At 54.7% G+C, this 15,233-nt stretch overlaps 1 protein-coding gene across 8 annotated transcripts in view; it reads right to left on the bottom strand.

The window, feature by feature from the left end:
• Window positions 1–437: 437 nt before the first annotated feature.
• The window catches only part of BANP (BTG3 associated nuclear protein), a 91,635-nt gene continuing 76,839 nt past the window's right edge, over window positions 438–15,233 (bottom strand). For 5 of the 8 annotated variants that reach the window (XM_053554451.1, XM_053554477.1, XM_053554503.1 and 2 more), the window contains 2 exons: window positions 2,107–2,250; window positions 438–1,053 (listed from right to left, as the gene is read on the bottom strand). In XM_053554451.1, coding sequence (XP_053410426.1) covers window positions 982–1,053; window positions 2,107–2,250 — 216 coding nt within the window. In that variant the 3' untranslated portion in view covers window positions 438–981. Of the gene's footprint in view, window positions 1,199–2,106; window positions 2,251–15,233 lie in introns of all 8 variants that reach the window. The other 3 variants (XM_053554459.1, XM_053554468.1, XM_053554493.1) reach the window with 1 other exon arrangement.

Raw genomic sequence — 15,233 nt, 5'->3', positions numbered from 1 at the left:
AAGGTATTAAGACGTTCCATTTCACCTTGTGGCAGTTCTCCTCCTAGCTTGTCCTCCCGGCTCCCTGGCCAGCTGACTCCGCACTCATGTTCACAACTATTTTCTCTGCCTTTTAAAAAGTTGTTAAATGTGAAGGCATGCGCCTTGGATCCGACGTCCTCCGGGGACGCCAGAGCTGACCCTCCCAGAGCATCTTTGTCATTCCAGCGTGGCCTGTGTGCTATAGCGAGGTTCCCTTCTGAGAGCTCCGACGACGCTGAGGCAGGACTCCAGCACCGTGGGGACTCCTCCCACTGAGGCAGCTGCTGGCCGCGAGGTGGCTCCTGAGCGGCCCGGGCTGAGAGCAGGTGCACTGAGGACACCCGCCTGTGCCAGAGACGAAGTGCTGGCTGTCCACAAGCCTCAGAGGAAAGGACATCAAAGCCGCTGTGGTCATAAATACATTTTATTTCATAGAAATGCATAATTACAGTGTTTGAGAACATTTGCCCCTAGAAAAGTAGGTCAGCAGTATCTCCGCCAGCTTCTTTTGCAAACACCTATTTTCATGACACTGAACAGGGCACACAGCAAAAGGCTTCTGCTACGCCACTGAGTATTTTTTCTTTTTCTTTTTTTTTTTTATCAATTTTCTTTTTTGTTATAAACACCATAGCAAATTAAAAAAAGCTATTTAAACAGAAAAATATCATAGTTCTTGATTTCCCACGTGTAACAACACGCTCCACACCTCCCCTCGTCCTCCAGACACCAACAGGTGGACTCAAAAGAAAGGGGGCCTTCTGGAAGGGCACCGCGGCTGGTTGTTATCGTTTTAGTTTATTAGGACACTTCCCCTGCAGAAGAGGCGGCTTTCAGACGTACTCAACAGAGCGCGCAGCCGCCGCCGGTCCGGGAGCCAGCGCAGCAGGGCATGGGGACCAAGTTGTCAGCTACAGCTGGCGCTGGGCTGGGCAATCTCTGCAGCGAGGCCCGTCCGCCTCACTGGATCTGGATGGCTCCGTGCTCTAGCTGCATCTCGGGCTGTAAGGTGGGCTGCAGGGTATCCGCTGTCTGCAATGGGGAGAAGAGGGCTTCTCTAGAAAAACGCCTGCCACTGCATGGCCAGGCCCCCGACTGTCACAGAGCAGCCAGGACTTTCATGCACAGGGCAGGAAACACAGAGCTCGGCTGTGGCGAGGGCCGTGGCTCCACCTGGCTTGATACAGAACATGGGGGTGAGGCGGGCAGGGGCAGGTCCGGCAAACCCAGTCCCCCGTGAATGTGACCCCCTCAGCCAGCACAGCTGTTTCCTATGTCTATCCCTGCTCCTTTGACTCATCAGGAGTAACCCGGAGGGGTTAACAACACACTCTTAACCTAACAGACTGACCTAGACTTTCAGTTACCATTTGCCTTTCTATAAAAACGATTTTGGTAAGTATTTTGGGGTTCAGTGACTTTTGTTCTCATAGATATAAGTTCTAATCAATAAATTACAGATATTATAGGAACCTTAACAGATTCACAGCTTTAATTGATGACAAGTTAAAGGGAAAAATATCTAATTTCAGAATCAGTCCCTGATCACCTGGTCTCACCGTCAAGAACATGCCCTGATGGGGGTGGCGATCTGGGGGCTTCTGCCCAAACTCCCCAAGAGGCTTAGTGGGAAGAGTCACGTGGGCCACAGGAGGAAGCGGGGAGCCCACAGTGGGGCCTCCAAGAAGGCAGAAGTCCTCCCTGGGGCTGCCCCAGAGGTGGGACCCTCGACTGAAAGCAGCTCATGCTCAGGTCAAGGGGGGCCCGGGGCCCCCAATGCCCAGAGCTGGCTCTGAGGAGCGGGAGAGAGGGCAGAACATCATTTTCACCTCTGCATTTACAAACACTTCCACAAGACAGAGTAACTCAAGAACCTGTTGAAACTTGAAATTGGGTTGGATCCACCTTCTCACTTCCGTATTTTCAGGTACTTATAAAAAACATGATCCTTAAACGAGCGTCTATGTCCACATCACGGGTCTTATAATGGTAATTCACCAAGCGAGGTATCAGCATCAGCCAAGGCAGGAGGAGGGTCCTGTGCTTGGCCACGGCATGCAAGTCTAGAGGGGACAGGGCACTCACCTGTGCCCCGGCCGTGTGGTCACTCACCGGCGCCAGTTGCACGTACTGGACCTGGATGTCACTGGCCTGGAGAGGTGACCCGTCCACTCCTGCTGCAGTAGGGTCCGAGGAGGCCACGGCTATCAGCTGGGCCCCCTGCAACACCTGGAGAGACAAACCCAAGGGCGACTCTGCTCAGTCACCAGCTGGTGGCACCAGGAAAGCAGTGAACACCCCATGGTCTCCTGAGCAACATCCAGAAGACAGTGCCAGACCCATATTGAGGAGGCAGATCCACCGTGTCTCCCCGTCACTGCAGAGCAGCACCTGACATGAGGTGTGAGGACGAGAGTCACCAGACAGCAGTTAAAACCAGAAAGGGGGGCGGGGGTGGGTGGGAATGGGAAGGAGCGGGGGAGGGGGAGGAGGAAGGGAGGGAACTCTATCACTCATGAATTTGTACAAGTGGCGTTTCAGGCAGATTCAGAACTCAACAAAACACCTGCCTGGTACCCTCTACCCCCAAATGCCCAAGCTGCTGTGATAAGCCTGGCTGATGGCTGTGAACTCTAGCTGACCAACGGCTGTCAGTAACCTCCACTGGCAGATCACAGGGCCTTGCACAGCCACTGACACAGCTGCGTCCCACTCCCTGGAAGACCCACAAGGCTCCCAATGAACAGGAGACAGGGAACATGAACAGCGCTCCCTGCTTTGACAAGGCTTATAATAAACAGGCACATTAGCGCTGCAGACACAGTTTGGCACTTTTGTGGAAAAAAAAAAGAAAACAAGGGTTCAGTGTCGCGTAAGGCTTTTGAGAAGTCATCAGCAAAACCTTCTAGTTCCCTCCCTCGGTTTATGGGGTAGGATTTTCTACTTCCGCTTCAGAACGGAGTTTTTCCAGCCAATGTAGCTTTGCTTTATTTTAACCTAAGCTCAGTTTAAACTGAGACTGAGTTTTAGGAAAGTTGAGGACATGCATCTCCAAAAGCAGAGGCTGGAGGCACAGATCTGGCTAAGAGTTGGTTCCTTCCAGCACCTTCTGATTTCTGGGGGAGACCAGGCTGCTTTGCCTAACCCCAGGCCCACAGCATCCCAGGGGCAGAGCACCTTCTGAGTCTGAAAGCCAAGGGGCAGGGCCCCTCTATGGGCACTATGGGGCCAGGATGCCATGGAGAGAAACACCACCAAACTCTGAGTTTTGATCAAAGGAAAATCACTGACTACTGCTAACATCAACCTCAGGGGTGAGGCACGTTCCCTGAATGCTCACTTCCTGTTAATCAATCTGTGATATTAAGTAGTTCTGTGAGTCATGAATTTTATCTGGATTTATAAAGCCCTGTATGCATCCTGCTAGGACCCTCATACGTGGGAAGCATTTCATGAGGGAACGCTCTTTTCAGTGTCCCTGACACCTCATGGCTCTCAAAGTCCCGCCCATCCTGCTCATAGTCACACTCATGCTGCACCTGCCACAGCAGGGGACCTACAGCCGCAAGGGTCCTATGAGGGACAGAGCTTGCAAAAGGCTGTGGCCAGCAGGAGGAAGGTGGCAGCATGTTCTCTGGCAGACGGGGCCACTCTGCCAGGGACACCAAGAGCCAGGCAGGATCGCTGCCTGGCATCTGGGCCTGCAGGTGGTGCCCAGGAGGCAAACTGGCAGGAGGACGAGGCCACAGGCGGGAGGGACAGCAAGGCTCAAGGGTGCTCAGAGCCAGGAGTGGGGCCGTAGAGACACAGGGGACGCAGTGACACAGGAGATCTGGCGGCACAGGTGCACTTCAGGGGCTGACAGCCTGTCCACACTGCCCACAAGGCCAAGGGCTTAAAGTGGGCCTGGTCTCCTGCCCTTTGCCTCAATTGTTTCAGCCTCAGTGGACAATTCACATTTTGCCATCAATTTTTAGAACAAAAGGTGGCAGGACATTCTTGCCTGCTGCTCCTTTGTGGCTTCAGAGCACCTGTCAGCACGGTGCACGTTCTAATTCCAGTAGCCATGCCTGGCACAGGAGCTGCCCCAAGGGTGCCCACGTCCTAAGCCCCAGGCCCTGACGATGGGCAGCTTTATCTGGGCAGAGGGACCTCAACTGTGACAAAACTGACATCCCACACTATCCGTATGGGCCTAGTGTCACCACTGGGGCCTGCGGCAGCTGAGACTCCCCCAGCTGCACAGCCAGAGACAGGATGTGAAAAGGACAGACCTTTCCCAGCCTTCGAAGACAGAGGGGACAGAACGCAAAGAAGGAGCTCTGGAGGCCCCGAAAGAACCAGCCCTGGGAGACCTATTTAGTGTGGGGTCCTTGGTTGGGGGTAGGGTTAGTGGCAGCCACAGGAACCACCTACAGCCACCCAGCCAGGTCCCTAAATGGCTCTTCATTAAAACACAAAACTCCTGGGCCAGGTGCGTGGCTCACGCCTGGGATCCCAGCACTCTGGGAGGCTGAGGTGGGTGGATTGCTTGAGGTCAGGAATTGGAAACCAGCCTGAGCTAGAGTGAGACCCCCTCTCTAAAACTAGCTGGGCATGGTGGCAGGCACCTGTGATCCCAGCTGCTTGGGAGGCTGAGGCAAGAGAATCACTTGAGCTGACGAGTCTGAGGTTGCTGTGAGCTATGACGCCATAGCACTCTACCCAGGGTGACAGAGTGAGACTCTGTCTCAAAAAAATAAAAATAATAGAAACACAAAACTCTCAAATGAACAAAAATAACAGAAGAAACACAAGTCCTGATAGCCTTTGCCTGGCTTTGCCATTTAAACCATCTGTGCTGAGGGAGCTGAAAGGTCTTACAGGATGGGAGGGGAGATGAATCTCCTCTGCTGCCCACGGTCCCTGCCCTGGCACTGAATTCCCAGCAAATCAGATGCCTTCCTGGCCAGCGGCTGGAGGTCAGCACTATCCCAGAGAGCCGCAGCTGTAGCTCCATAGGGCAGCACCAGCCCCCACACCTGTGAAGGCCTCTGCTGACATTACCCTGGGCCCTGCAAAAGCTTCATTTTTCAAATAAGCAAAACATGTCCCAGGAGGGCCCTCTGGGCTTCCCCAATGCAGGTCACATGAAGCCACCCAGGGCCCCGGCCTGGGATGTCCTCTGCTCAGCAAACTCCCCAAGTGGGAGACAGTGAAGTGGATGGCCACCAGCCTGGCTCTCCAAGCCTGCAGGATGCTGTGCTGCGTCCTGACACATCTCAGGAGAACTGTCCCATCTCAGGGAAGGTTGTTTTTTTTTTTATTTTTGGCACAAAGAGCAAAAATGCCAAAAGCCCCAAAGTAACTTGCCAAGTTGCCTGAAACCTGAGTAAACTCAATGGATTTATCTGTTCTAAAAACAAGAGCCACCATCACAAACCTCCATGCTCCGCCAGTACTAGGAAGAACAGCAGGAAAACAGGCCCGTCATCCGTGACCACTGGTGACTACTGGCAGGGGAGGAAGGACGCACGCCTGGGTGGGAACAGCACCCAACCCTCTGCCCCCCCCCCCCAACGCGCCCTTCCTGGCCCCAGCACCCATCTCTGGAGGGAGCCGGCCACACGGGCTGTCCACCCATAGTCCCCCCAGACCACAGTCGGGGGAGGGTGCAGCGTTTCCAGCTGGCTCCCTCCTGAAGGTCCAGCGCTGCTCCTGCCTCTGTGCTAGTTCAGTGGAAGTGGCAACAGGACCCAGACAGACTTAGCGGAGGTGCAGGAGGACGCTGGGCACCCTGGGGCGTCACATGCAAAGAAGGAAAGAGGGACGTGTCCCCCTGTGGCTGAGCACACAGCTCTGGGCTCTACTTGCAGGAGGCTTGGACCAGGAATTCTAGGGGAAAGCTTAAGAGATTCAAGTAAAGTTTTTAAAAGAAAATGTAAAGTTAAGAGTCTCTAAGAATTAAGGAGACACCTCAGTAAAGGCGTGAGACATCTATCTGTCAGGATGTCCTTCTTGTCACGCAGGACACGCCCCTTCCTTGGGTTTGGAGCAAGGCTGAGCTTGCGGACATGTCCAGAAGAGCCAGGGAGCCTCCGTGAAGCTTGGCAAAAAACCCCAGTTCCTAAAAGCACCCACAGAAAAGCCTCCTGAGACTACGAGAAGTCACCCAGAGGTTCTGTCACTCAAAATGCCACTTCAAATCAGAGGCAGCACTGACCACCCAGCAAGAATTCCATACACTTCCAGAGGTCGCGCAAACGCACCCAGGTACTGTTGTGAGGCATCAATTCAGCTCCACGCAGACAGAAGAGACTGTGAACACAGCGGGTGCCTGATGCAGCGACAAACTCGCAAGAGCCAAGAGCACCACACCCTTGCGCCCCCATCACCTTCGCCACCTCTCCTCCCCACAGTGACCCCTTTCCAGAACTAAACTCACACATTTGTGAAGGGCCCCATTCACAGAGCACCTCGGGGTGCGAACGGGACCCTGATGCGCTGCTCACAGGAGTCTGGTTCTAAGAACTGGGCCACTTTGAGTGTCCCCTGGCTGCAGCCCGGCACGTGCTGTGGGTTGGGAGCAGGTATGGGGCTGGAGGGTGGGAGCTAGGGGACCCAAAGCCCAGGAGCGAGCAAGGGAGATACCAGAGAGCGGTGAGCTCAGCCTCACCTGTGCTTCCAGGGCGTTTAACCCGCCAGGAAGGACTGGCCAGGACACTGTGAGGAGCCCTGTCCCACCAGCACCCTGAGCCTCAGGTCCCCACCAGTCGCCTGGCCGCCTCCATTGAAGGGGCTGAGGGTGGGGCCTCCCTCCCCAGCATGAGGGCAAGGGGCAGGGGACACATAATTGGCTCCCCAGCCAGGAACACGCCAGGGAGGTGGGCTCAGTCGCAGCCTCAGGCTGAGCAGCCCCTTGGCTGCACATTTCCCCCACCAGGGCTGCTGCTGCCGCCTCCTGGGCCCAGACCCCTGTTCCCTGCCCTGCACCTGCCTTCACAATGGTGTGTGTACAAATCGTTGCCTGCATTTCTTGTGGTGTGTGAATGTGTGGCCGTGTGGGGACCAGCTCACGGAAGGACATGCCGCACTCAGCAGGCCGACCCCACGGAAGACTACCTGCCTACTTCCCAGCCTTGGGCACCTCACCACTTCCTGAAATCCATAGTAGATAGAGATACAATCTGTTGATTCAGACTTGACTTTAAAATGGTAATGAGGAAATGCATGGAGGCCTGATCTTTAATGCAGAGGCTCCCTCCACCCTGCGGAACACTGTGGCTCCAGGGTTAGAAGTCAACTCTGCTGCCAGTGGGACAGGGCACGGCACCTGAGCCCGCCTCCTGTCCTGAAATGAACAAGAAGTCTGGGGCACACCGTGGAGGGTGCAGTGCATGGGACGGACCCCCACTTCTCCTCAGTCATGAACTTTTCACTCTTCTTCCTTCTCCCTGCTTATGTCTGGAGCAGAGCCCCGACCGGAGGTCTCTCCACACAGGCTCTGGAATGCAGACACAGCCAAGTGAATGCAGAGCCTACCCTGCCTCCCAGGACGCAGTGGGGCCTCAGCTCCAGCTGGCCCTGGAGAAAGACAGCACACCCTTGCCTGGTGTGGGCACCTGCTGTCTTCCCAGCTCCCTCTGGAGGGCCTCCTCCACACACCGGGGGCAACGGCAATAGCGCCCGTTATCTGCAGACTAGAAGATAATGGTCTCCCCCAAAGACCAAGCGGGGAGTGTGTGAGCAGAGGTGGCCTGGGGACCCGCCTACACATCTGCTCTGGGGGTGCACCCTTGGATTTCCTCCGGTTCCTGCCAACTCCCAAACTCAGTCTAACACCCACTCAGACACAGCAAAACTGGTGCAAAGCCTGAAACACATGCAAGAAGCCCAAGAACGTTTCAGCACCATCTAGATATAAAATTCTGAATCCAACCAAGCATCCGCCCAGACTGGGGAAGGAGGCCGAGGCGCTAATCCGTAGGCTTGCTGGGGGAGCTGACGATGAGTGAACATGGGGCACAGTCCTTTTACCAGGGTGACCTGCTCACATCACAACGTCAATTCAGAGCTACTTCCTCATAACAGAAAAATAAAGTGCTCAGAGAAAGACTCTCATTCCAGCAACACCGCCAAACTACCAACACCAACCTAAAATTCTTTTCATATGTTGACAGAGCAAATGCCAAAAAGCCACATTGTCATTCTTTTTTTTTTTTTGCAGTTTTTGGCCGGGCCTGGGTTTGAACCCGCCACCTCCAGTATTTGGGGCCAGTGCCCTACTCCTTTGAGCCACAGGCGCCACCCACACAGAGTCATTCTTAAGTCTTTACATCCACTGACAGGAATACAAGTACGTTTCCCTGAATTCCATTTTTAATGCTTTCCTCAACTGAGTCGCCCAGTGGAGGGTGGTAGAGTGGCCGGCGGAGGCGAGCTCTCCCAGGTCTAGGACTGGACATTTCTGCAGACCTCCCACCCAGCATAGCACCTTTCCCTGGGCCTACAAGCTTCATCTCAAAGCCAACAGCATGGGCCAACAGTTAGAGCCAGATTCACAGCTCAGAGATGGCGAGATGCCCCCAGGGCCGGCGGCCAGTGCCACGAGCAGCAATTTCTGAGCATAAACCTCAGACACAACTGGGAAGGAAGTTAAGACAAAATCTAAAAAATTGGTTAGGTTTTGCAAACGGAAGTCTGGAGATTCCAGTCATGCCATCATCGCACACCCACTAATTCTACCTCAACCTTCCAGCTGACTGGGGTTGGGGGCAGGGGCAAGGTGACGTAATACACCCACCATCGGGTTCAGAACCCTTGGTGCCCTCTTAGGGACTTTCTTCCTCCTCTGCCCTGGCCCCACCCACCTCACGCCCCACCTCCACTGGCCTATAGGTGGCAGGAGGTGGGTGGGAGTGGCCAGGGCAGAGGAGGAAGAAAGGGGAAGATTCACCTTAAGGACACATGTCCCAGCCTCCTAGGGCCACAGCACTGTTCAGATGTCCCCAGGGAAGGATGTGGACAGGGAGCTGACCAGTCAACCTCGAGGGCTGAGACCCCACACACACACACAACTTGGCATAGGAGGGGCGCCCTGTCTGCATGGCAGTGTCCTGCTGGCTCCAAGGACTTCCTTAATTTGGAAAACTTACTGCACAGTATAAAAATGATTGCTGTGTTCGACATGAAAGAAAGAATTCTAAAATGAAGCGCTCTGACTTCCTGTCAAGCGCAGGCTCCAATGAGCGAGCAGTGTGCACAGTTATGTCCCCCTTGCTGTGGTGGGGAAAATGACTTTTAAAGGAAGGGTGCCCCAACTCCCACCTGCCCACCCTCTAAAGGTGACAAGCAGCTTCAGCCAGGCTGAGAGGCTACGAGAGGCATCTGTGCTGGAGCTGTGCCAGCAGGCCATACTCTGCAGTCCCCACGCCTTCACACATACAGCTGCCGCGTTCACACTGACAGGCATCTCTTCTGAGACACTGGTGGACATCTGCATGTGCCTGGACATGCCTGGGCCTCACTGCAGCACCACATGGCCTGGGGGCTAAGCAGAGATGCTGCGAGGAGGGCTGACCACACCCTCAGTATCTGAAACCCATCATGCTGATCTCAGAGCTGCCTCATGGGCCTCTCAGGACGTCCTTGAGCTCCCAGCCCAGTGGACTCCACTACCTTGGCTCAAACCGCATTCTGACTGAGCTGCCCTCGAAGTGCAGGCAAAAGGGTCCCAGGCCTGTGCAGGAGGAGCAGTGGAAGGTGCCAGGCCTTACGTACACGTGTCCCCACAAGGCAGCTCACAACACCCAGAGCTGCACCACATACATCCTCTGATAATTGGCTGCTCCACACCCCAAGCTCACCCCACGTTTCAGCGGGAAACATTCTGCTAAAGATGGGGGGGGGGTGTCCTGTGGGGTGAACCATGTCTCTTGAAATCCCAACAGCCTCCAGCACCTGTCAATGTGACTTGATTTGGGAAAAGTATGCAGACGCAAGTTGAGTCTCCCTGTAAGAGGGAGCCCTGAACACAGAGGAGCCATGTGACGGGCGGGGTGGGGGGCTGGAGCAAAGCAACCACAACGAGGACCACCCAGGACCACTGGAAGGAGCAGGAAGGACCCCCACTAGAGGAGGGCAACAGCCTGTGCACACCTGTGGGAGAAAGAATTCCTGGTTTTTGTTTGTTTGTTTTTTAGAGACAGAGTCTCACTTTGTCGCCCTCGGTAGAGTACTGTGGCATCACAGCTCACAGCAACATCCAGCTCTTGGACTTAGGCAATACTCTTGCCTTAGTCTCCTGCGTAGCTGGGACTACAGGCACCTGCCACAACGCCTGGCTATTTTTTTTTGTTACAGTTTGGCCGGGGCTGGGTTCGAACCCATCACCCTTGGTATATGGGGCTGGTGCCCCACTCACTGAGCCACAGGCACTGCCCAAATTCTTGTTGTTTTAAAGCCTCCCTGTGGGGATTGATTTTTGGAGTCATGGCCCAGAAACAGGCTTCCCACATCTAGATCCTGGGCTGGAATGTTGCAACCTCACGCCCTGTGGCCACCTGGTCAACACTCTCAGCTGCGAAAGCTTCTGGCCCCTGCATCTCCATGAGCACAGGCTGCTCCCACAGGTCCCGGGTATGGCGGGAGGCACAGATGGTGGCTCCTCACTCCTTGGGGATGCAGTAAGCCCCGCTGGTTGGCTGAGGAAGTTAGTGTAACCCCAGGACCCTCCACCATGCAGCCCTTGAGTACTCCCAGGGACTCAGCCTACAGGGAGGACATCGGTCACCTGGTCAGGGCCACCCAGAGTCCAATGAACAGGGGTTCTCTCCAGGAGGTTTCCACTCTGCTGTATGCTGTGCTGGGCTGCTCAGCAGCACTCCAGATACCACAGCAGGATGGCCTAGGGCTCACAAGCCACCACCGAGAGTCACTCTCTCCTACCAGGGGCAGGTCCTCTGTGCGCTAGGGCCGTACCTGCTCCTTCTGACAGGGAGTCCAGCACATGTCTTGCTTTGCCCAGCAGAGGGCCCTGAGCTGAACTCAGTGCTCTGTACCTATCCTCAACTTCCCAAATCTTTCCAGAAATAGACTGCGACAAGAGACAGGTACACATCACCTGCCCTCTGGCTGAGTGGGAGAGGCAGTCCTGAGGAATAGAAGTTCAAGAATTCTGTAATTAGCAGACGGGCCCGGCTTGGGGCAAGAGCAGCCAAGTAACCCACGTGCCGTGCCCCAGGAGCCCACTGAGCACAGCCGTGCCCCACAGCCCTGCTGCATGAGGTTGCCGTCCCCGTCCACCCTCCACAGGAACCTTGGCCAGCATGCCCAGGCTCGCCTGCTCCCTTTGCTCCAGAGAAGGAGGCTGCCCCCACCGCAGCCTTTAGGGAGCTGACTACACATTCGAGGTACCCCCATGGCCGGTTCCTGAGGCTTGGCAGGGACTACAAGACACTAAGGCCCTGAGAGGGTTGCAGAGCTGGCCAGGCCAGAGCCAGGTACTTTCACCTTTGCTGCCCATCCTTAGGGCCCCACAGGTGACCCAAAGGCTTACGCATCCCGTCAAGTGGGGACACCGAGCACCTTGCTGGGTGGCTTACGGGCATACCCCACACCCACACAGGGAAGCCTGAAGAAAACCAGCATGGCGGGGTTCACAATGGTGTGGACGATTGGTGTGAGGCCTTAGGGCAGGGGGAACCAGGAGCACAGCATGTGGGAAGGCCTCAGGAATGAGGCCTAGAGGGCAGGGTGACAAGAGGAAGTCCTGGGCAATGGCCTGCCATGGGCCAGGCAGAGGTGTGTCAGAGTCCACGTGTATAGCACAACCTTCCTGGGCAGTGTCCCCACTGGATGTCAGGCCCAAGTCAAACGCCGGTGGCTGGCATCTCAGGATCACATGGATAATACCTGCATCCTAATTGTCAGAAGAGACGCCACAAGGTCATTCAGCCTACACATGAGCAAGTCAGGCCCTGGAGCCCAGACCATGAGGAAGACAAGAGCAGGTCTACCCAGGACCAGCAGGGCTCTGGGCCCCAGCTCAGGGCCACCCAGCATGCACATGGCTGGCCCCACATGGCACTGGGTACCTGACACAGTCCTCACCCTGTTTATTATTACCCATCCCACTGTTGCCAGTGATGCAATGGCGCCCAGAGCTGGACTTATTTGTCCGAGATGACGCAGCCAGTAAAAATAAAATGCAACAGACAAGGCTTTGAGGGCAGCTTGCCCATGCTCATCCCCAGGCCGCCCCCACCATACCACTGCCTGGAGTGGCCAAGGTCCATTCCTCGTCCATGATGGATTTGTTAGAAAATGGGGAAAGAATGACGCCACAGCACTCCTGCCACTAAGAAACGCCGGCAGCGTCTTTTCTCTTTTGACTTAAAAACAAATTTCCTTTCAAATGATAAAAAAAAATATTTTGCCTGGATTCTTCCTTCACAGCTTGTCACGCGGCCGTCACGCAGTCTGTTCTGCTGACATGTCTGTCCCCTGGATGCCTGCTGGCCACCTGCCACTACCCCACACTGTCCTTCAGCAGCTCTGGGGCTGCGGGGCAGCACAGGTGCTGAGTGTCCCCAGCAGCAGCCCCCCAAGGTCCTGCTCACGTTGTCAGGCAGCCTGTGAGGTGCTGGTTTCCCCCTGCATTAGCATTTTAACCAGGCACCTAGTTCAGTATCAGATCTAAAATTTCTAGATGAAAGATTCCTTGTAAATACACAATGGATGTAACAGTCACTTGGCACTTTGCTCTCAGAGTGAGTTTTTTAAAAAGTGGAAAATCATACAACACTCAAAATAGTCCCTCCTCCTCTGACAGTTCAAGGGCACAGCACAGCAACTCATCAGGCCGCGGGTCCACACAGCCTGTGTCCCACATGTCAGGACGAGGCAGCTGCACCTCTCCAGCCCTCTAGCTGTCAGGCCGGCGGCTCCTCTCACACTCTCCACTTCCTCACTGCCCAGTGCCTGGCCAGAGCACCAGGACAGGGTCCAGCAAACCTCTGCGCCACCTCTTGGCCTGGCTGAGGTCAGATGGCTCTGCACACATGGCAGCTCCCGCCAGCGTCCAGCATCCAGCGTCCAGCAGCTGCTGTCTGACACTGCAGGCATGGAGAACATTCTCCAGATTTTATACAACTCGGGCCACTCAGAGCTCCTAAATTTTTCACCAGGGAAAATGCAGGATCTGACAGAATATGGATTCGATGCCTTGCCTATCTCCTCTCTCTGACTATGAAGAGGTGAAACACCTGGAGACAACCCAGAGGCTCCAGGGCGTCTTCTTCGAGCACTTCACCTTCCACCCTCCTTTGTGCTGCCAAATGCCAGAAATTCAGAAATTATACTACTGCTACCAGGGTGAGGACAAGGCCTCCTTTGGCCAGCATCACTCTGATGGCCTTCCTGGATAGAGCCCTTGGGGAAAAAGCTGCTCCCCACCTTGTCACCCAAGGGACAGACACACAGCCCAGTACCGGACCCAGCAGAATGAGTCCACCCTCCCACTGACACAGGAAGAACAGACACCTTCAACAGAGGCGACAGAAAAGCTCCTGAGCAGCCCGAAGATAGATCAGAACCCCGTCTACAGAGGATGCTCCAGCCCTTGTGCCCCATGACAGGGCAGCCTGCGATTGCTCAGCAGTCGTGAGTCTCAGCTGTGTGGCTGAGGACTGTAAATGAACACAGAACTATGTGTCTGCACGACTGAGAATTAGTGGACACACATTATGTTTTTAAATGGCTTGAAAAAGGAGAGTGTTTCAAGTGTCTTCAGTCTGTGCATCTTACAATTAACTGAGCACTAATTTGGAATCATTACGCTTACATTTATTCACTCAGCAAATACCCCTGAGAGCTGATGGGTGCTGCACACACTGCACGGAGTATTCAGCATCATGAAAACTCCCACCCAGCCTTCCCACCCATTCCCTGATGACGATGATGATGATACTGAGCAGCAACGTCCACCACCCGCCCGGCCAGTCTCGGGGTCACTGAGGGACACACAGGGGACAGGGACAGGGAGAAGGAGGCCGGGGCCAGGGGCTCCAGCTTCAGCTAATGTGAGCCCCCTTCAAAGCCACCATTGTTCCCACTAACTAAAATACTGAAAATGTAAATTGGAGCAATCGTTGGATCCAAGTTCTCTCGCTAAAAAACTTACAATATCCTTCCCAGCCAGAAACTCCGTCCAGCTTTTCCTGGGCCCTTGCCTGACTTGAAAGACTCTTCTGTGCTACAACTACTGGACAGCAAAATTCAATAGGGACAGAAATGATAGCCAAAAAAACAACACACCTATTTCACCGACCACTCACCACTCCAGCCTGCAACCGCCCTCCCTGCTGCCCCAGAAGCTGCAGCACACTAGGACCCTGGGCACCCAGACCCACCCAGACTGAACAGCTGCCTCACGCAGCTTACACAGGGCCACAGAGGGCCCCGAGGGGCCAGAGCCGGGGCAGGAAATGCCTCAGCCCCTCTGCCCAGCCAGGCCTCGGCCTCCTCAGGCAGGGCGAGGGACCCTCAGAGATGCTGCCGGGTGGGACTGGGCCTGCCCTGGATGCGGAGACCCACCGGCAGCTCTGTGGCCTTTCCCAGGGTGTTTTTTGGGACTAGTCAACACGGAACTCACTCTACTTCTGACCTTTTGTGGCTTCAATTACATTTTCCACCATTTCTGGTAGGGAAGGCTTTTCCATAAGGGATTAATTCCCTGAGCCACCCAGAGTCTCCAAAGTCTGTCTGTGTGTTGGTGTGTGATGCCGGGGCATGTTTCCCTGATGGAAACATTTCTATTGTGGGCATGCAGTCTGTGAAGGTGAGGCGACCCTCCTCCTGGGACAAACCGTTCAAAATGGCCTGACGCCTCCTAGAAATACAAGAGGCCATTTTTCCACTAGAGATAAAGACACACACAGCCTCTTCTCACCCTTTCCAAAAACCCTTAACGTCTAAAATGTTGGCTGTTTCCCATCTCCTCTGATCTTTTTCCCAGCTGGTTTAGAAGGCCTCATTTCAGGGAAAAGAGTCTGAAGCTACTGAAATTTACTCTTCAGCAAAGTATAAGAAGAGATGCTGGTGCCAAACAGGGCAGAGAAGTTTAAAAGCTTCAAGAATGTGAACCCTGCCAGCAGCTGGACACTGGTAAAGTTATTTCAGAAATACACAGTGACAGTGGCCCAGGCCAGTCACTGTTCTGTTCAACTTTGCTT

Source organism: Nycticebus coucang, chromosome 2 (genome assembly GCF_027406575.1).
Source record: "Nycticebus coucang isolate mNycCou1 chromosome 2, mNycCou1.pri, whole genome shotgun sequence".
Classification (NCBI taxonomy): domain Eukaryota; kingdom Metazoa; phylum Chordata; class Mammalia; order Primates; family Lorisidae; genus Nycticebus; species Nycticebus coucang.
The sequence above is the reverse complement of the archived record's forward strand: the minus strand, read 5'-3'. Positions and strand labels throughout refer to the sequence as shown.